Source organism: Protopterus annectens, chromosome 4.part0 (genome assembly GCF_019279795.1).
Source record: "Protopterus annectens isolate FY-2018-M chromosome 4.part0, PAN1.0, whole genome shotgun sequence".
Classification (NCBI taxonomy): domain Eukaryota; kingdom Metazoa; phylum Chordata; order Ceratodontiformes; family Protopteridae; genus Protopterus; species Protopterus annectens.
This window is the reverse complement of record NC_056733.1, coordinates 597330504-597348531: the sequence shown is the minus strand read 5'-3', so window position 1 is coordinate 597348531 and position 18028 is coordinate 597330504. Positions and strand designations below refer to the sequence as shown.

The following is an 18028-nucleotide window of genomic DNA, read 5'->3' as shown; positions in this document are numbered from 1 at the left end:
TTTTTATATGCATATATATCCTTAGCAGGATTCTATTTTCTATATTTTATCTTTTTATTTTTTTGAATAAGTTGTGGATTACCCGAGTCTTTTAAAATAATGATATGCCTTTTAGATAATTGTGTTGAAGCTGTGTCATGTGATACCAATTAATTGTGATATGTATATAAAGAGTGGAGATTTTAAGCATTTGATACACACCGAAGAAGCACGTAGTCCAAAAGCTTTGTGAGCTATTAAACTTTGTTTTATTGTACTCCTGAGTTGGTTGAGTGATTCCTTCGCTGCATTTTCTTTGTGGAGGAAAGTACCGATGTGGAATGTGTTTTCCACAATCAAGACATTTCTAGCATTTATCTAAGAACACACAATCAAAAGAGAAAAGGAAGTTTTCTCCAATGGCACACACAGCTTTGAGAAAATACTCTGGTCTTTGCGCCTTAACTGACACAGTCTACAGTCTAGATGCTTCATGCTCTGATGGTAAGAGCATTGTCTGATATAGATAGATAGTTTGTTCCAGATATTTCTACCACTTATCTAAGAACACACAATCAAAAGAGAAAAGGAAGTTTTCTCCAATGGCACACACAGCTTTGAGAAATACTCTGGTCTTTGTGCCTTAACTGACACAGTCTACAGTCTAGATGCTTCATGCTCTGATGGTAAGAGCATTGTCTGATATAGATAGATAGTTTGTTCCAGATATTTCTAGCATTTATCTAAGAACACACAATCAAAAGAGAAAAGGAAGTTTTCTCCAATGGCACACACAGCTTTGAGAAAATACTCTGGTCTTTGCGCCTTAACTGACACAGTCTACAGTCTAGATGCTTCATGCTGATGGTAACAGCATTATTTGATATTATTTGATTGTTCCAGAGTATAGGAAGTCTCTGGGACAGAAATCTATCCCTCCAGCATGTTCTGCTTATTGTGGTGACAAGGTTTAGGTCCCTAGAGCGTGTAGCTCAGAGGGATCGGGATTTCTTTAAGTGGAGCATGTCCAAAAGCTCTGGGTTTGACATAGCTTTGTATGTTAGGCAGAGATCACCTCCAAGTAGGTGATATGCGACGGAGTAAAGCTGGAGTTTTTTGAGACGGCCTGCGTAGGGCATCTGTTTGAGGCCAGTAATCCTTTTTTGTGAGGTATTTCTGCGGCCTTTCCAGTTGTTGTAGATGTCATGTGAGGTACATACCAAAAGGGGTGTTGTACTCTATAATGGGTCTAATGAGTGATGAGTAGAGGGGAACAATGACCTCTTTTTTTCTGGATGAGAAACCTTTTGTGATGAGGTGTGCCACGTAGAAGGATTTCCTGACCACTGTGTCAATGTGATTATCAAAGGAGAGACTACTGTCCACCTGTGTCTCAAGGTCTCTTATCACACTTTCGGTGTTAAGTAGACTATCACCTATGTGGTAGTTCATGGGTACAGAGTTTTTACAAAAGGGGATGGCAATGCACTTTTTGGCATTGAGCTTGAGGCCATGGCTTTGACACCAGGCATCTGTCTCAGTGAGACCCTTTTGTAGGATGTCCACATCATTAGGAGTTTCGATTATTGCTCCTAGTTTGCAGTCATCTGTGACCTTAGTTAGCCAAAGACCTTCTGTGTTAGCCTGTACTTCACAGAAGTAGATACCAAATAGGAGAGGACCCAGGACTGAACCCTGTGGTACTCCACACCTCTGACCTCTGGTATGGAACACCGGTCGCCCATGTTGGTAATGGCCAGGTCTAGGATATTGCTGCCCTTGGTGGGGTGTGGATAAGTTGATCTAAGGTGTTGGAATTTATGAATTCCAGAAAACGTTGAGCAAAAGAGTTGGTACACGAGTAGTTTTCCCAGTTAATGGTGGGGTAGTTGAAATCACCCATTATTAGGGTGCTGGGTTGTACCCTAATATTTTCCAGTGTATCAAGAAATGAGGAGTGGGAATCCTGGGGCATGGTGGGGGATCTGTAGCAAGTTACAATTTGGACTGCGGTCTTGCCCAGAGTTAGTTGCACTTTGTGGGGGTTTTTTTACCATTCCTTGACCACTTATCCTCTTCTTTACAACCTTTTTTTTAAATGACTATCTTTTCTACGAAAGAGAAGTCTCTTGAGGCTTACATCTCATAACAGTGACACTTTTATCTCACGTGGTGTTAATGTCAAGCAAAACCCTCAAAACAAAAAAAAAAACACTGTCAACGGTTGATTGTGTCTCAGAGGAAAGTACAGTTGTGTACACTTACCATAAATGTAAATGTTCGAGTATATTCACTGCTGCAGTCATCACCTGTAAGTTATCCCTGCTGTGGTAGCCATCAGCCAGCCTGAATACCAGAGTCAATGTTTTTCTGCATCGACTGCTGTCACTTGCTGACTGACGTCAGATCGTCAGTGCTATAAAGCAAGGCAGCCGATGCCATTACGTCAGTTTTTCTTGCCCTAACCAGTCAGAAGCCCAATATGGTAAAGTGGTCCTGGTGGCTAAAACCCACCACGAGAAGCTTATGTCTCCCTAAAGAAAGAAGACATAAGGAGGAAAGAGGGAGGGAAACCAGGACTGCAACAGTGAATACACTCAAACATCTACATTTATGGTAAGTGTACAAAACTGTACTATGTTCTTCATGTCTCACTGTTGCAGTCATCACCTGTGGAAGGATTCCCAAAGCTGAGGAGAGGGGTGGTAGGATTAGTAAGAGACCTAGGCATGGGTTAGCAAGCCCTGCAGAACTGCAGAGGCAAACAACCCTGCCCTAGCCATAGAAAATAGAGGTAGGTGGTAATGCTTGGTAAAGGTATGGACAAGTCCAGGTGGCAGCTTCCAGGATGTCTCTGGTGGAAACTCCTCTGAGGAATGCTGAGGAAGTGGAGGCTGCCCTAGTGGAGTGGGTTCGAATAGACTTAGGGGGGTTTCTCATGTAATCTGTAGTAGAAATGGATACAGTGTGATATCCATTTGGAAATGGTTTGCTTGGAAATGGGCTTCCCCTCTGCCCCTAGAGCAAAGCTGACAAGTAGTTGGGTCTGTTTTCCAGAAGGGTTTAGTACATCTAGTGAGTGCAAAATTCTTTCCCCCTTGTTTTGAGGGTTAGGAAAGAAGGTGGGTAGATGTATGGCCTGGTTGACAGTCACATTAGATACCACCTTGGGCATAAAGGAGAGATTAGTCCTCAAGGAAACCCTGTCTGGAAGATGATGAAGGGCTCAATGGCCCACAGTGCCTGAAGTTCTGAAACCCTTCTGGCTGAGGTTCATAGGTTCATAGGTTTATACTAGGCTATCTGCCCTAAGGCATTTATAAGCCTAGCCCAAATTTTTGTGGCTTTCGCCACCCCTTATATGAAAAAATACTGTGCCCATTAGTTTGTTGTGCCTCTGTCCAGCAGTGACACAGAGATGATTCCCGGGGTAAACCTACGATCTCCCATCCACAGGTCTAGATTTCTCTTGAACAGAGTCAGCGAGGTGCTCTGCCTCACATGGACCGGGATTTTATTCCACAGCATAGGGAGTCTCTGAGTGATAAATCTATCCCTCCAGCACATCCTATTTATATCCGTGCTAAGGTTTAAGTCGCTTGCTCTAGTGGTTTTGGTGGGTTTGGATTTTTTGAGGTGGAGCATGTCCATTAATTCCGGGTTAGACATGGCCTTGTATGTCAGGCACATGTCACCTCTGAGCAGACGGTATGCGACTGAATAGAGCTGGAGTTTCTTCAATCTGGCAGCATATGACAGATTTTGGAGTCCCTTTATCCTTTTGGTGAGGAACTTTTGGGGTCTCTCAACTGCTGCAGATGTCAGGTGAGATACATCCCGAATGGGGCATTGTACTCGATCACTGGTCTGATAAGTGAAGAGTACAGGGGAACAATGACCTCACTAGATCTGGATGTGAATCCCTTCATGATCAGGTGGGCAATGTAGAAGGTCTTTCTAACCACTTTAGCAACGTGAGTGTCAAAAGAAAGGCCACTGTCAACCTGCGTCCCCAGGTCCCTGATAACCTCTTCTGTGCTTAGTGGATTGCCACCTATATGGTAGCTTGGGGTTACCTTGTTTTTCCCGAAGGGTATGACTATACATTTTTTGGCGTTTAACTTTAGGCCATGGCTCTGGCACCAGCTATCTGTTTCCGTGAGTCCCTTCTGAAGGATATCCGTGTCCGATGCACTTTCCACTATGGCGCCCAGTTTGCAGTCGTCTGCAAACTTTGTCAGCCAAAGTCCTCCCATGTTGGCCTGTACTTCTGAGAAGTAGATGCCAAACAATAGGGGGCCAAGGACCGAGCCCTGTGGGACACCACTTGTGACCGGCTTGGAGTCTGACACAGCGCCAGCAACTCTAACCCTGTGGGTTCTGTCCTTAAGCCAGTTTGCAACCCATCTTGTGACATATGGGTTTACATTTAAGCTGGTAAGTTTTTCTACAATACCCGAGTGGGGTATTGTGTCGAAAGCCTTTGCAAGGTCAAGGTAGGCTGTATGGACTGCCTTTCCCTCATCAATGGCCTTGGTGACTGTTTCGAAGAAGTCGACCAAGTTCAAAAGGCATGATCTTCCCTTTACAAAGCCAAACTGGGTGGGGTCCAATGTCTGCAAGTCCCCTATATCTTTGTTTATGAGCTCCATTATGATCCTCTCCATAGCTTTGCAGACTAGACTTGTTAAGCTTATGGGGCGGTAATTACCAGGGTCCGTAGAGGCGCCACCTTTGTGGAGTGGGACCACAGTTGCCGTACGCCACTCCTTGGGCACGTATCCTGTGGTAAGGCTGAGATTAAACAGCTGCCTTATGTGCGGGTTTAATTCCTCATTTAGCTCGTGTAGCACACAGCCGGGGACACCATCCGGTCCCATTGATGCTGTGTTTTTAGCTTTAGAGAGGGCAGCTTTCACCTGCGCATTTGAGATGTCCGGGAGGCTACACTCGGCTGGGATAGTTATCTCTCCTTTGGGGGGGGGGTGAAGTTTGCACTGAACCTGTCTGCCAGTATGTTGGCAATGTCTGTGGGTTCAGTGATTTTTGTATCATTTTGGACTAATTCTGAGCATATCTGGGAGTTTCCACCCAGGTTCCTAACATAGCTGAAAAAGGCCTTATGATTGTCCTTTGAATCCATGGCAATTTTTCTCTCAAAATTGGCCTTAGTTGATTTTATGAGTGCTCGTATTTTTTACTAATAATGATCAGGGTGACTTCCCTTTTATGGATTTTGTTCTATCATGTAATAGCTTTCTCCTCTTATTGTAAAGTTTGTTAATGGCTGGGGTCCACCAGACTGGACGTTTGCCCTTTGTGGAAAGAGTCTTGGTTTTATTTGGGATTGCCTGATCCATGCAGTCCTGGAGGTGTTCATAGAAGGCATTTGTAAGGGCTTCCGCAGCTTGGGTTGTGGTTTCCACTGGCTCAGGGGCCTTGAAGGATACCACACCAGTCTTGAGTAGTGTGAAGTTTGCTTTAGAGAAGTTCTTCACTATGGTCTTTTTGTTTGGGGTGGGGCTGTGGATTTCGAGTGAGATTAGTTTATGATCAGATCTCACCAATGAGGGATATACTTCGGTGTGGAGCATTTTGTCCCCATGTTTGTGACAATGAGATCTAGTATATTTTCTCCTCTCGTGGGAACAGTGACTAGCTGTTCCATGGCATTTGAATTTATGAACTCCAGGAACCGTTGGGCTAGAAAGTTAGGGCTTGAGTAATGTTCCCAGTCTATATTCGGGTAGTTGAAGTCACCCAATATGATGGTGTTTGGAGATACATTTATACCCTCCAGTGTCTTCAGGAAGGCTGTGTGGGGTTCCTGAGTTTGAGAGAGTGGCCTGTAGCATGCTACAATTTGTAGAGCAGTTTTGCCTATGGTTAGTTGCACCTGGATGGTTTCCGAGCTTGCGTTGCCACCAACCTGGAGGTGTGGGTATCCTTTATGAATATGGATACACCCCTCATTTTGTGGTGTGGTCCGGGTTTTGGGGCGGAACGCATGATATGAGGTAAAACCTAATAGTGCCGGGTGCTCTCAGGAGCCTTGAACCAGGTTTCAGTTACAGCACAGACATCGATGTTCTCCATACTGAGAAGGGCCTCGAGTGCGTGCATTTTGAGATTTATACTTCTGGCATTGAGCAGCATTACCCTCAGTTTCTTCCCATTTTTGTTTTCTAGGGTGGTAGGTTTAGAATTTGAGCCTTGCCTAAAAAGGCACTATGGGGGTGGCAAGAGCCTTAGCCAATATCCGGAATCCCAGGGGTGACAGGTGCAAGCCGTCCCTTGCGAAGCAGCGTGGCTTGTCAAGCATGTCATCCCAGGCAGACAGACACTGGATCCCCTTTGAATGACACCAGACATTAAGCCAATTGTTAAAGCTGATCATCTTGTCTCTATATTGTGGCATCATTCTTGGTGAAGGAAGGATACTGCTCAGGGTTAGGGTCATACCTGCCTGGGCTACATAATCAAAGAGCTCCTCTGAGGTGATAGGAGAAAAGCAGTCTTCTAGGAGAGGTATTTTAGTTCAGCTGAAGCAGCAGGTGTGTGGTAAGGTTAGTTTTTCCAAAACATAATTCAGGTCCGAGGCTGGCGTGGGTTGGCTTCTGGGAGGTTTGATATTAGAAGCCCCTCTGAGGAATTGTTTAATCAAAGGATGGGAGAACAGGGGCTGATCTGTATCAAAATGAGCTTAAATGGGTGAGGTGTGGTTTTTAATAGAAGAGAAGGAAAGGCCAATATTAAGTAGCTCCGTTAGGTAAGTACAGAATAAACAGGATGGAAGGTTGTGAGGTATTGCCCCCTCTGGACTGGCTCCAGGAGCAGAATCTTTTCCATTTTCCTGTGTAAGATTTTCTGGTGCTGAGCCTTCTGGCCTCTGTGATAATGTCTAGGACCTGTTTGCTTAACAGGGGCCCCTTGTTTGCCTTTAGAGCATTAGCCATGCTGATAGTTTGAGAGTCTGCAAGACTGTGTGCTGCATCCCCCCCACCCGAGTCAAGAGGTCTGAGATCAGGGGAAGCTATTTGGGAGGCTGTAATGTCAGGCTATGCAGTAAGGGGTACCAATGTTGTCTGGGCCAATCTGGAACAATGAAGATGGACTTTGGTCTCTCCTCCCTTATTTTGATCAGTACCTTGTGTATAAGAGGCAGAGGAGGGAATGCGTACACAAAGGGGAAGGTCAAAGCATCCACCTTCCACGCTAGGTGGTGACACTCCCTGGTACAGAATTTTTTCAGCTGATGGTTGTGATGCAAAGCAAAGAGATCCAACTCCAGAGTCCCCCACTCCTGAGTGATTTGTAAAAAGATTTTTCTGTGAAGCTGCCATTCGTGGGGGTCCAGTAAGTTTCTGCTTAAATGGTCTGCCAGGGTGCTGTTGATCCCTGGTAGGTATAGGGCTATTAGGTGTAATCCCATGGAAGAGGCTGTCAGCCAGAGGTTCATGGCTAGCCTGCACAGAGGGTAAGATTGGGTCCCTCCCTGTTTGTTGATGTACCACATTACAGTGGTGTTGTCGGTTTTGATAAGGAGAACCCCTGGCCTGAGATGGTGTTTTAAGGATGTCAGAGCCTTTTATACTGCCATCATTTCCTTCTGGTTGATGTGTAAGGGAAGGTGCTGGGCATCCCAAAGGCCTTGGGTGCACCTGCCTTCTAGGTGAACGCTCCAAGCTATGTCTGAGGCATCGGTGGTAATGGTCTGCCCGGTTGGGCGGAGGGTGAAGGAAAGACCCTTGTTCTTGGCACAAGCCCTGCCCACCAGAGAACTCGGCTCTGATACAGGGGATCAGAGGGAGAGAAGTCTCTAGAGGCTGAGAGTGCTGACACCAAAGGTTCTTTAGATACCACTGAAGTTTTCTCATTTGAAGCCTGGCCAGAGGAATTAGAAGGATTCAAGATGCCAAGTATCACAGGCTTGCAGGAACTTCCTCGTAGTGACGTGACTTCTGGAAGCCAGCTGGGTGAAGTAGAGAGGCAAGAAGCTCTGCTTTTCTGGCGATAGGAAGGCCATTTGGGATGCTGTGTCCAGCAGTGTTCCCACGAAACTGATGTTCCTGGAGGGAGTTTGCTTTGATTTCTTCTCATTGATGGTGTACCCTAAGGAGGTTAGGAGGGTTTTGACAAAGAGGAAGTCCTTGAGTAGCTTTTTTTTGTACTCTGCCTGAATGAGGCAGTTGTCCAGATAAGGGTAAATCTGTATATTTTTCTGTGTGCAAAAAGCTATGGCAGGGGCTAAGCATTTGGTGAATACCCTGGGATCAGTAGATAAGCCAAAGGGTAGCCCAGAGAAATTAAAGCGTTGTGTGCCTGCTCTGAAGTAAAGGAATTTCCTGTAGGATTCCCTTATGGGGATGTGGAGCTAGGCATCTTTTAGATCTAGGGTAACTAACCATGCATTGTTTGACAGCATAGGCAGCAGCTGCTGCAAAGTTAGCATTTTGAATTTGGGGACCACCAGGGAGGTGTTCAGAATGGATAGATCCAGGATGGGGTGCAAAGAGCCCTCTTTTCTGGGAACAAGGAATAGTCTGGAATAAAAGCCTTTGCCTGTTTGATCTGAGGGGACAGGTTCTACTGCCCCATGGGATATGAGAGTTTGGACTTGTTTCAATGCCTCTGCCCACTGATTTAGAGGCAAGTCTGGGTACCCTCTTGGAATTTGGAGTTTGTGGAAGGAGAATCTGTATCCCTGAAAAATTATCTTTAATACCCATTGGTCCACTGTTACACAAAGACAATTTTCTTTGCAGAGGTAGAGCCTTCCTCCTAGTTTTTGGTGAGTGAAAAGAGGGCAGAGGGGGTGAGGGAGTCATTGAAAGTTTTTACCATAGAGGGATGGCTTAGAACTCCCTGCCTTTGGAGCGGAAGCGGTCCACTATTTGGTTCTCTGCTGTCCCTGGGATAGGAGCCTGGGTTGCCTGTCCCTGCGGGGCTTACCTTGCCCCTGTCTGCTAAGTGCAGGAAAGGACCAGTGTTTTGAGGAAAAATTCCTGCTGTGCCTAGGAGGTTGTACCTGAAAGAAATCATTTGCTGTTTGCATAGATTTTGCTTTGTCTTCCATCTTTTTAAGCACCTCTTCTGCTTTTACTCTAAACAAGCAGTCCTTATCCAAGGGTGCATCAATTAATTTAGATTTGACATGATCAGGGAGAGGTTGTTCCTTCAACCATGCATGTCTCCTAATGACAGATCCTGACACTGCTGCCCTGCTTGAGGCTTCTAGGGCATCATATCCACAGTGTAATGAATGTTTGGCCACTTGACAAGTAATGTGCAATAAATCTGCTAACTCTTTCGAATAGGTGCAGTCAGGAAAGGTTGAAATCTTTTGCTTTAATAGTTCCAACGTGTGTTGCTGATATTTTAACATGTGGAACTGACAGTTGAGTGCTCTGATGGCTAAGGTTGCAGAGGTGTATACTTTTTTGCCCCATCTGTCCAGAGCTCTGGAATCCTTGTCAGAAGGAATAGGATTCTTTGCAGAACTAGCCTTAGCTCCTTTTGGTCCCTGTGTAATGACCTTTGGGTCTGCAGCAGGATTTCTGTACAGGTATTTGTGAGAATCTGGTACTCTGCAATACCTGTCAGGTTTACTGGGAGCAGGTGGGAGGGCATCAGGAGCTAAGCTGGATTCATGGAAGACATCATCCACCACCTCTAAGATAGGGGGGATGACCAAGGGTCTGTGCTGGGGCAGGTCTAGAAACTCTCAGTCTTTTCTTAGACTGAGGGAAGTCCTGGGATTTTCAGTGGAAATGTTGAGGTTATGAAGGGTTTCCCCAAAGGAAAGATCTTCTGGTGGGGAGGCAGAAGGAATGGATTCCTCTGCATCTGAATCCTCATACGCAATCAGAGGTTGTTGTTCCTCTTCAAACTCTGACTCCTCAGAATCCTGTTCTGTCAGTATTTCAGGAGAGGGGTCTCTTTTCCTTTTATAAGTTGTGACCTGACTACCCCTGATAAGGGAGATAAGATCCTCTGTCATTTTAAGCATTTGAGCTTGGGGTGGTGGAGCAGGAGTAAGTTGGTGGCTAGAGGTAGATTTCCTAGGAGTGGTCTTGCTTCTAGGCTTAAGAGTATCCATCGGTTTGAGAGAAATGGTAGTCGGAAGAGAAGACATAATTTTTTGGACAGTGCTAAAGGCCTCCTCGGAAGCCGGTGCCTGCCTTGTGGCTCCGGACCCAACCAAAGCAGAGACAACCAAAGGCTCGGAAGATGAAGATTTCTGCAGCATACTGGACTCCGAAAAGGTCTCGGTAGAGGCCTGCAAAAGTATCGTACTGGGCATCAGGGGCTGCGAAGGCGCCTCACTGAATTCCGGAGAACTGATGACCTGCTTAGCGGTAGAGTCATTGGAAGGCTTAGTCTTGTGTAGTCTGTCTCTATCTTTATCTTTACACTTTTTCAGAATGTCTACAGATTGTTGGCTGATGGACACCATTTCAGAATGTGAAGATGGAAGATGAAAATACCTAGCTACAATAAGAGCTCTATGACAAATTGTTCTCGCGTTAAAGAGGGCACAGAACCGGCAACGGGGAACATCGTGGTCTGGGCCTAAACAAGTGACGCAGTATGAATGGAAGTCTCGGTGTGGGATTTGCTTTCCACAGTTGAGACAATTGTTAACTTTTTCGGACATCAGTTAGTGCAAGAAAAAAGGATCCCCAACAGAGTACTTAGCTTTAGACGTTTTCAGCTGTAATTCAAACTCTGGTAGTGACCAACCGGCACATTTGCAAACTGCTTTTGCTACGGGCTCCACGGCAAGAAAGACTGACGTAATGGCATCTGTTGCCTTGCTTTACAGCACTGATGACCTGACGCTACTCAGCAAACAACAGCAGCTGACGCAGAAAAACACTGACTCTGGTATTCGGGCCAGCCGAGGGCTACCACAGCAGAGATAACCCACAGGTGATGACTGCAACAGTGAAACACGAAGAACATCACTTGTTCATACACAAGGTGATGAAATTTAGCTTAAATAATTCAGTATACAGCATCAAAACAATCACCTCATTCAACTAGGCAAAATGTACTATGATTGTATAACTTTTCGCAACTAAAAATGAAGTTAAAATGACCAACAAAACTACTACAGAAAAGAAAATGCATCCCGCTGGCTATAAGTTTTGAAGCAGCAAGAAGAAATGAAAATGGCACAGGGTAATGCAACTTGTGCATGCACTGGAGGTCACCAAAGTATACATAGGAAAGAGTACCTGCATGACAGAGGATGGGGCTTTGGCTGCCGGAAAATACATGCAACTGTTCCAGAAAATGCCTACATATCAGGGATGCAAAACCTGGTGATTCGAGCCCCAACACTTTGCAATATAAACTACAATTCAGACAAAAACATCAAAATCTGATGCTTATGCTACATTTTGAGAGATGTTTGCAGAGACGTTTTGCATCTCCCACAGCCTAGCTACTTACATATACTAAACCCGAAGCTGTTGTACCTTTGAGTAGGGAGAATACTTTGAGATACCACAACTGAGGAGTTAGTATATTTTCCCTACTCATACTTACTGTTCACAGGATTACAATTGTGGTCCTTAAACACTCAAAGGCTCCCCCCGAAATAACAGAAAAAACACTGACATGGGAAGAACAAGACGGGCAGATTGCCTAATACACTTGTAAATGCCTGCCTTGAAGAAAGACCCCTCGCACGCAACATATGTGTCAGTGAAGCGCAATTAGTAATATGACCTAGCACTGGGCTAAATATTTGTAGCTTTTATTCCCATGTAACATAGCTCCCACCTAAGTGAACATTACAGGGTGTTGCTGTGTGGTAATATGCTGCCCTTCAGAAGGGGTAACCAATTTTTGGGTCAGGATACCTCTTGCTGTTGATACTCTGGTTGGTCATACAACAGAAGCAAAGAAACCCAAAGCAGTTTTCAAAAAAATGTAAAGGAGTGATCAACAGCAAATACACAACAAGGCTGCTAAAACACGTACAGTGACTCAATAGCAATACATCAATGTCTGTAAATTCCATCCATCCATCCTCAACCCCTTTTCCCATTTTGCACATGGGGTCAGGGTGTAACTCTTGTATGACAATCATCTTGAGCCAAGGTTTACACTGCCGGGTGACTAGCCCTGCCACGGTAGTACATTCACACACCACTCACTCGCACACTTTTGCCTACGGCTAATTTAGAGTGTCCAATCCACCTAGTGCATGTCTTTGGAACATTGGAGTAAACCCACGTGACAACAGGGAGGACATATAAATTGTGAAGTGTAAATTTTACCTTCTGCAGTGGTTGACTAACTGACATACATTTGTAACTCTAAACTGCCTACAAGACAATTAGATTTTAAAGAACTACCCAGCCTACCTTTCATGCATAACAAAATTTAAATAACTGTACATCATTCTTAACAGACACAAACTAAAGAGGTAAACTCATAGGTAATTTTGGCTCAAAACAATCATCCACACTTCCCAATTCTTGCAGCAAGAAATATGCACAAAGGCAAAAAGAATGGGAGGACAAAGGCCTAACAATGAAGAGAGATTTCAAATGCTGCTCTTGTAAATGTTTAAAGTTGTTAGAATAACAGGTTTTGCATTGACATGCATTTTATGAAGGGTATAACTTTCTGGGTAATATTCTGGGGAGGGAGTTGGCATAATGGTTAAGGTGTTCACCTTACAGACACAAAGTGCAGGGTTCAATTCTCACATGGGGTAACTGGCTAGGCTTAAAAAAATGGCCCACAGGGGCAGTTAGCCTAGTACTAATCTATGAATCTATAAAGTCTAAAACTCAAATATCTCATTAATTAGTGACTTCAATCTTCAATGAAATTCCAGAAAACCACAACTTTTATGAGGAACAGACCAAAAATATGAGGGAAAAATCTAGACTGTTGGAGGTACAACACCACTGTTGCTCTTTTCTTGCTGTTTGTGTGTATATGCAGAGAATATAATAGAATAAAGGAAGACGTGAGTTGTGGCACTTAAGCAAAAGCAGCTATGCATGCATGTGAACATGCAAACACACACACACACACACACCAGACAATGTGTGTATGTGTATGTTTGCATGCGTGTTAGAACGCACAAATGTGTAATGAGTCATAACAGTGTCTTGTTTCAGTAGAAAAGGGCAAATGCACAGCCTTCTGATGAAGAGCAAGTCTGCAACAAGCTGGAAAAGTAAAACAATTACTTTGCTATATCTACTAGATTGGCAGGTATCTCAGTTGTCCCAAAGAACTGTCTAGTTAACAGACTTGCTCAATGTCACACTGTAGGCAAATGAAGGCAGAAAGATTCAAACCCCTATAAACTTGGAACAGGAAATAGCTTATTTACAAGTCAGATCTTCAGTCCTCACACCAGGCCGTACTGTTTATATAGTGCCCTGTGGGTCTTCTCACTGAAGCTAGTATAGTGGCAGGTTAATTCAGAGAAGCTGATGCATAAAAAATAATAAATCAAAACCATACAGCTTCCTTTACATCACCAAATGTAAAGAGATCTCAGTGCACACTGACGGTCCAATAAGAATGCAAAGGAGAAACAAATACCACAGACATAGTGATGCTACAGTAGAACCAGTGAGCTGTAAGCAGACAGGTGTACACACAACCTGGGGGTACAAAAATGCAAATGCAAAGCTAGCTCTTTCTTATATAACTATTCACAGAGCTGCATAATAAACAATCTTGTTGAGTCAGGCCTCTGAGTGTGTTAAGTACTAGCAGTGGTTACTAAACACAAGGAAACAGCATAGACTTTTTGGTTTCTTCATCTGAAAACAGTTGGCAAAGGACAGTGGAACAATTACAGTGAACACACAAATGGATTATATTCAGGTTATTAGTATAACTATAAACAAGCAAAATGAGCAGAGTCATGAGTGAATAAGTTCACTGCAGTCAGATGGTGTTTGTGTATGGCACCACAGGTCCAATGCCCCCTCCCCCACCAAAATATTGAGATACGAGTCTGTCTAAATAAATATAAATAATAAAATCAATGCCCTTTTCACAGGTTTGACTCTGTGTGCACTTAGTAACTAAATTCCAAATAATCAAGATCAGAATATATAGCAACCTATACAAATGTTTTTTTTTGGTTTGTTTTTTAGCAGTGTTTAAACAAAAATAAAGATTCTTACCTTTCTTTCCAAGCATGAGGCAATCAAACCAAAGTTCTTCGGGTGCTGCATGAACCTGTTGACACAGGAGAGAAATAACAAGCTCAGTTCTCAAGACCTTTCTTACTGACTCTCTCTCTCTCTCTCTCACTCTGGCACACTACTTAAGGACCCAATCTCAGTTGCCTTGACAGCACTGCTCATTTAGTGAGTATGGACCCAATTCAAATGGCTGCAGGGTATAGCTTCTCAAGTGACTCTCTTCATCTGAACTCGGGAAAACAAAATATTATGCTTTTAATTTTAAGATCTACTGCCTAGAGCTACATAAATGAACACATTTTAATTCAAGCCTTATAACTATCAACTCTGTGTCTTTAAAAAAAAAATCCAAAAAATAAAAACAGCCTCTTGCCCCACAGCAGTTTTTGCATCTTAGATTGAAGTGGTATTATCAGCCACCATTTTGTCTTTCTAGTTTAGTCCTTCCATGACATTGGTAACTCAATCTCAGGGAGGAGCCATACCGTGGATGGAAGGGATGGCACTGGCAGAAAAAAGAATGGGTGTCCCGGAAAGCAAGCACCTCCATTACTGTGACAAAGGGATAGAGTGGCATCACCTGGTAGAGCACAGGTGTAAGGCAACTTGATGAGGAGGATGCTGACAAGTTTCATGGTCATAGAGGCACTTGAAGCTCTCTCTGGTGGGATGACTCTAAATATGCCGAAAGGAACAAGCAGGAACACCTGCAGTGAAAAAGATAACATAATCCTCAGTATGCATCTTGCAGGTAGTGGTGACTAGGGAAAGGTCAATATGTAGGTTAATGAACAACACTCACAAAATATTAAGCATTATGACATGAAATAAGCAGTTGCAGCATGGAAACAGAGGCTGGACATATTTAATAAAAACAAAAACAATGCTTTCTTTGAATTAAGTGTTTTTCCTTTGGATTAAGTGTGGAGTGATTATCCACCATACACAGGTACAACAAACATTATGGGCAGACTGTCCAAGCAGTACACTTAACGTTGCATACATTTCTGAGAAGATGCAAAGACAGAAGCCAGAAAAGGATACAATAATATGTCAATATCTTTTTAAACAATTCTCAGTGACTGAATATTCAGAATCTGCGCAAATATACTTTTTGTTACAGCATAATATATTGTCACTCAAAAGATCCTTCAAGGCAGGATGAACACAATCTTCTAGTGGTTAATTATAAGCAACCAAAACACTGCTAATGGTAATGCTTAAGTAGCCAGAATGTTAGAAATTATATACCAACCATCAGAATGTATCCCTCTCAAAGTCTACCACCAATCCTAGACAATGAAGACAGTATACATTTTCACTACAGCAAAGGAAAAAAAAATCCCCTGAAATGACAAGCTTAATAATTAGCCAGTGAGGCCTTCCGAAAACGAAGGCGTTTAACAACATATACAACCATAAGGGATAATACAGGTGTTTAGCAGCATTTATAACCATAAATGATAACACACAAGTGAGAAGGGATAGTCATACTCGCAGTCTGATCCCGCTGCTCATCCGTTGGCCCAAGAATATGTGTAACAATACTTTACAACTGAAGCCAGTGAAGAAACCCCATAAAGAGAGACAAACGTGTGCAATACAGTCTGAAAGCCAAAAGTGGTGATGCTGGTAATGATGAACTGACTTCAATACGAGTTCCTTGCGCACTGAGACATGAGAAGCTAGGAGGGAAAATACCATGACTTAATAGGCCACAGAAGACATAGCTAATCAGTGAGCTGGGCATCCGGAGGAGAAAGCTGTGAAGCAACAGTAAGCCCCCTTCTAGAATCTTCGCTACAGAAGTAGGACAATGAGACTGTGGGTGGATTGAAACCACCCATATTACAAAGATAAAAGCAATAAAAGAGGTCTAGAAAAAGGGGATCCAATGCTGTGCATAGAAGAAAGTGGGAAACAAATAGCAGGTGATTTGCATTCTATGGACAGTCAGAATAACAGGGCACACAGTGTGAAGCCTGTCAATAAAGAAGACAAAGTACAGCTGTATACACTTACCATAAATGTAGATGTTAGAGTGTATTCACTGTTGTAGTCATTACATTTGGGTTATCCTGCTGGCAGGTTGCCCTCAGTCGGCCTGAATTCCAAAGTCTTGGGTCCTGCGTTGGTTGCTGTCTCCTCTTCCCTGACGTCAGGTCGTCAGGGGTATAAAAGATGCAGCCGACGCCATTTTATTTCGTTTTTCTTGCCACAGATGTCAGGTGCCCCCAAAAAGGTAGGCTAAAATTATGTAAATAAAACATACATGCAGCAAAATAAGCTTTACCTTCATCTATAAATAAATACACCACCTAGGTTGTATTGATTAGAGAAGTAAAGATAAGTTCCAGCAAAAATAAGGGGAATGATGGGTCGGTAACCTGGACTCCAACAGTGAATACACTCAAACATCTACATTTATGGTAAGTGTACACAACTGTACTATGTTCTTCGTGTTTCACTGTTGCAGTCGTTACATTTGGGTTGAGTCCGAAAGCTATGGTTGGGGGGCTGGAGCTAAACAGCATTAGGAGCGGCTATGAGGCCCTGCAGAACTGCAGTGGCAAAGCCTGCCCTGGATTTAGAGTAAAGAGGCACTGAACTCCAAGTAGCAGCCTCCAAAATGTCTTTGGTTGTTATTCCCCTGAGAAAGGCTGCAGAAGTGGCTGCAGCTCTGGTTGAATGTGGCCTAATACCCTTAGACACTGGTTTGCCATGTTGTGAGTAGCAGAAACGAATGCAGTGACCTATCCACTTTGAAATAATCTGCTTGGAGATAGCCTTTCTTTGTGATGCTGTGGCATATGCCACTAGTAATTGCTTTGTCTTTCTGAAAACTTTAGTTTTGTCCAAGTAGAATCTAAGTTGTCTGTGTACGTCCAAAGAATGCAGAATTTTCTCCCCCTTGTTCTGTGGATTTGGATAAAAGGTTGGCAAATTATTTGTTTGGTTAAGGGCTACATTGGATACCACCTTAGGCATAAATGTAGGGTTTGTTCTCAGAGAGACCCTGTCTGGATAGAAAATGATAAAGGGTTCCACAGCCATGACAGCCTGTAGCTCTGAAACTCGTCTTGCAGAAGTTATTGCTAGGAGCAGAGCTGTTTTCCAAGATAAGAACTTTATGTCCGCAGTAGCAGCTGGCTCAAAAGGAGGTAAGGTGAGTTTTTCCAAGACATAACTGAGGTCCCATGCAGGTACTGGAGTTCTCCTTGGAGGCCTTAAGTGTTTGGCTCCTCTGAGGTACTGCCTTAATAAAGGATGAGAAAAGAGTGGTGGCTCTGTATTGTAATGAGCAGAAATGGCAGAGGCATGGATTTTAATTGATGAAAAAGATAGGCCTTTGTCCAGCATCTCGGTTAAATATTTCAAAATCTGGGGAATATTTGGGACAGCTGTATCAGTTCCTTGAGCTTGGTTCCAAGAACAAAATCTCTTCCATTTCCCAGCATAGGATTTTCTAGTAGTACTAGGCCTTCTGGCTTCTAAAATGACATCCATCACAGCTTTACTGAGAGGTGTGGTTTGTATGGCTACATTATCCGCCATGCTGCTAGGTTTATGTCCTGAGTTGGCTGTGCAGAATCTGGTTGTTTTGCTGTGACAGTAGATGAGGTATTTGAGGTAAGGTCCAAGCTGGGCATTGGGACAAGTTCCTTAAGATTGGATACCAGTACTGGCGTGGCCAGTCTGGGGCAATCAGAATCATTTTTGGTTTCTCCTGCCTGACCTTTAGGAGTACCTTGGGGAGGAAAGGCATATACTGATAGGTTTGCCCAGTTGAAAGATAAGGTGTCCACTTTCCAAGCTTGTCTGTGATACGTCCTTGTGCAGAATCTTTTTAGTTGATT

At 43.6% G+C, this 18028-nt stretch overlaps 1 protein-coding gene across 7 annotated transcripts in view; it reads right to left on the bottom strand.

Annotated features, from left to right (window-relative positions):
• Positions 1 to 18028, bottom strand: part of NCOR2 (nuclear receptor corepressor 2) — a 3277114-nt gene that overhangs the window by 1298787 nt on the left and 1960299 nt on the right. For all 7 annotated transcript variants that reach the window (XM_044068530.1, XM_044068534.1, XM_044068533.1 and 4 more), the window contains one exon: positions 14151 to 14205. In XM_044068530.1, coding sequence (XP_043924465.1) covers positions 14151 to 14205 — 55 coding nt within the window. The remainder of the gene's footprint in view (positions 1 to 14150; positions 14206 to 18028) is intronic.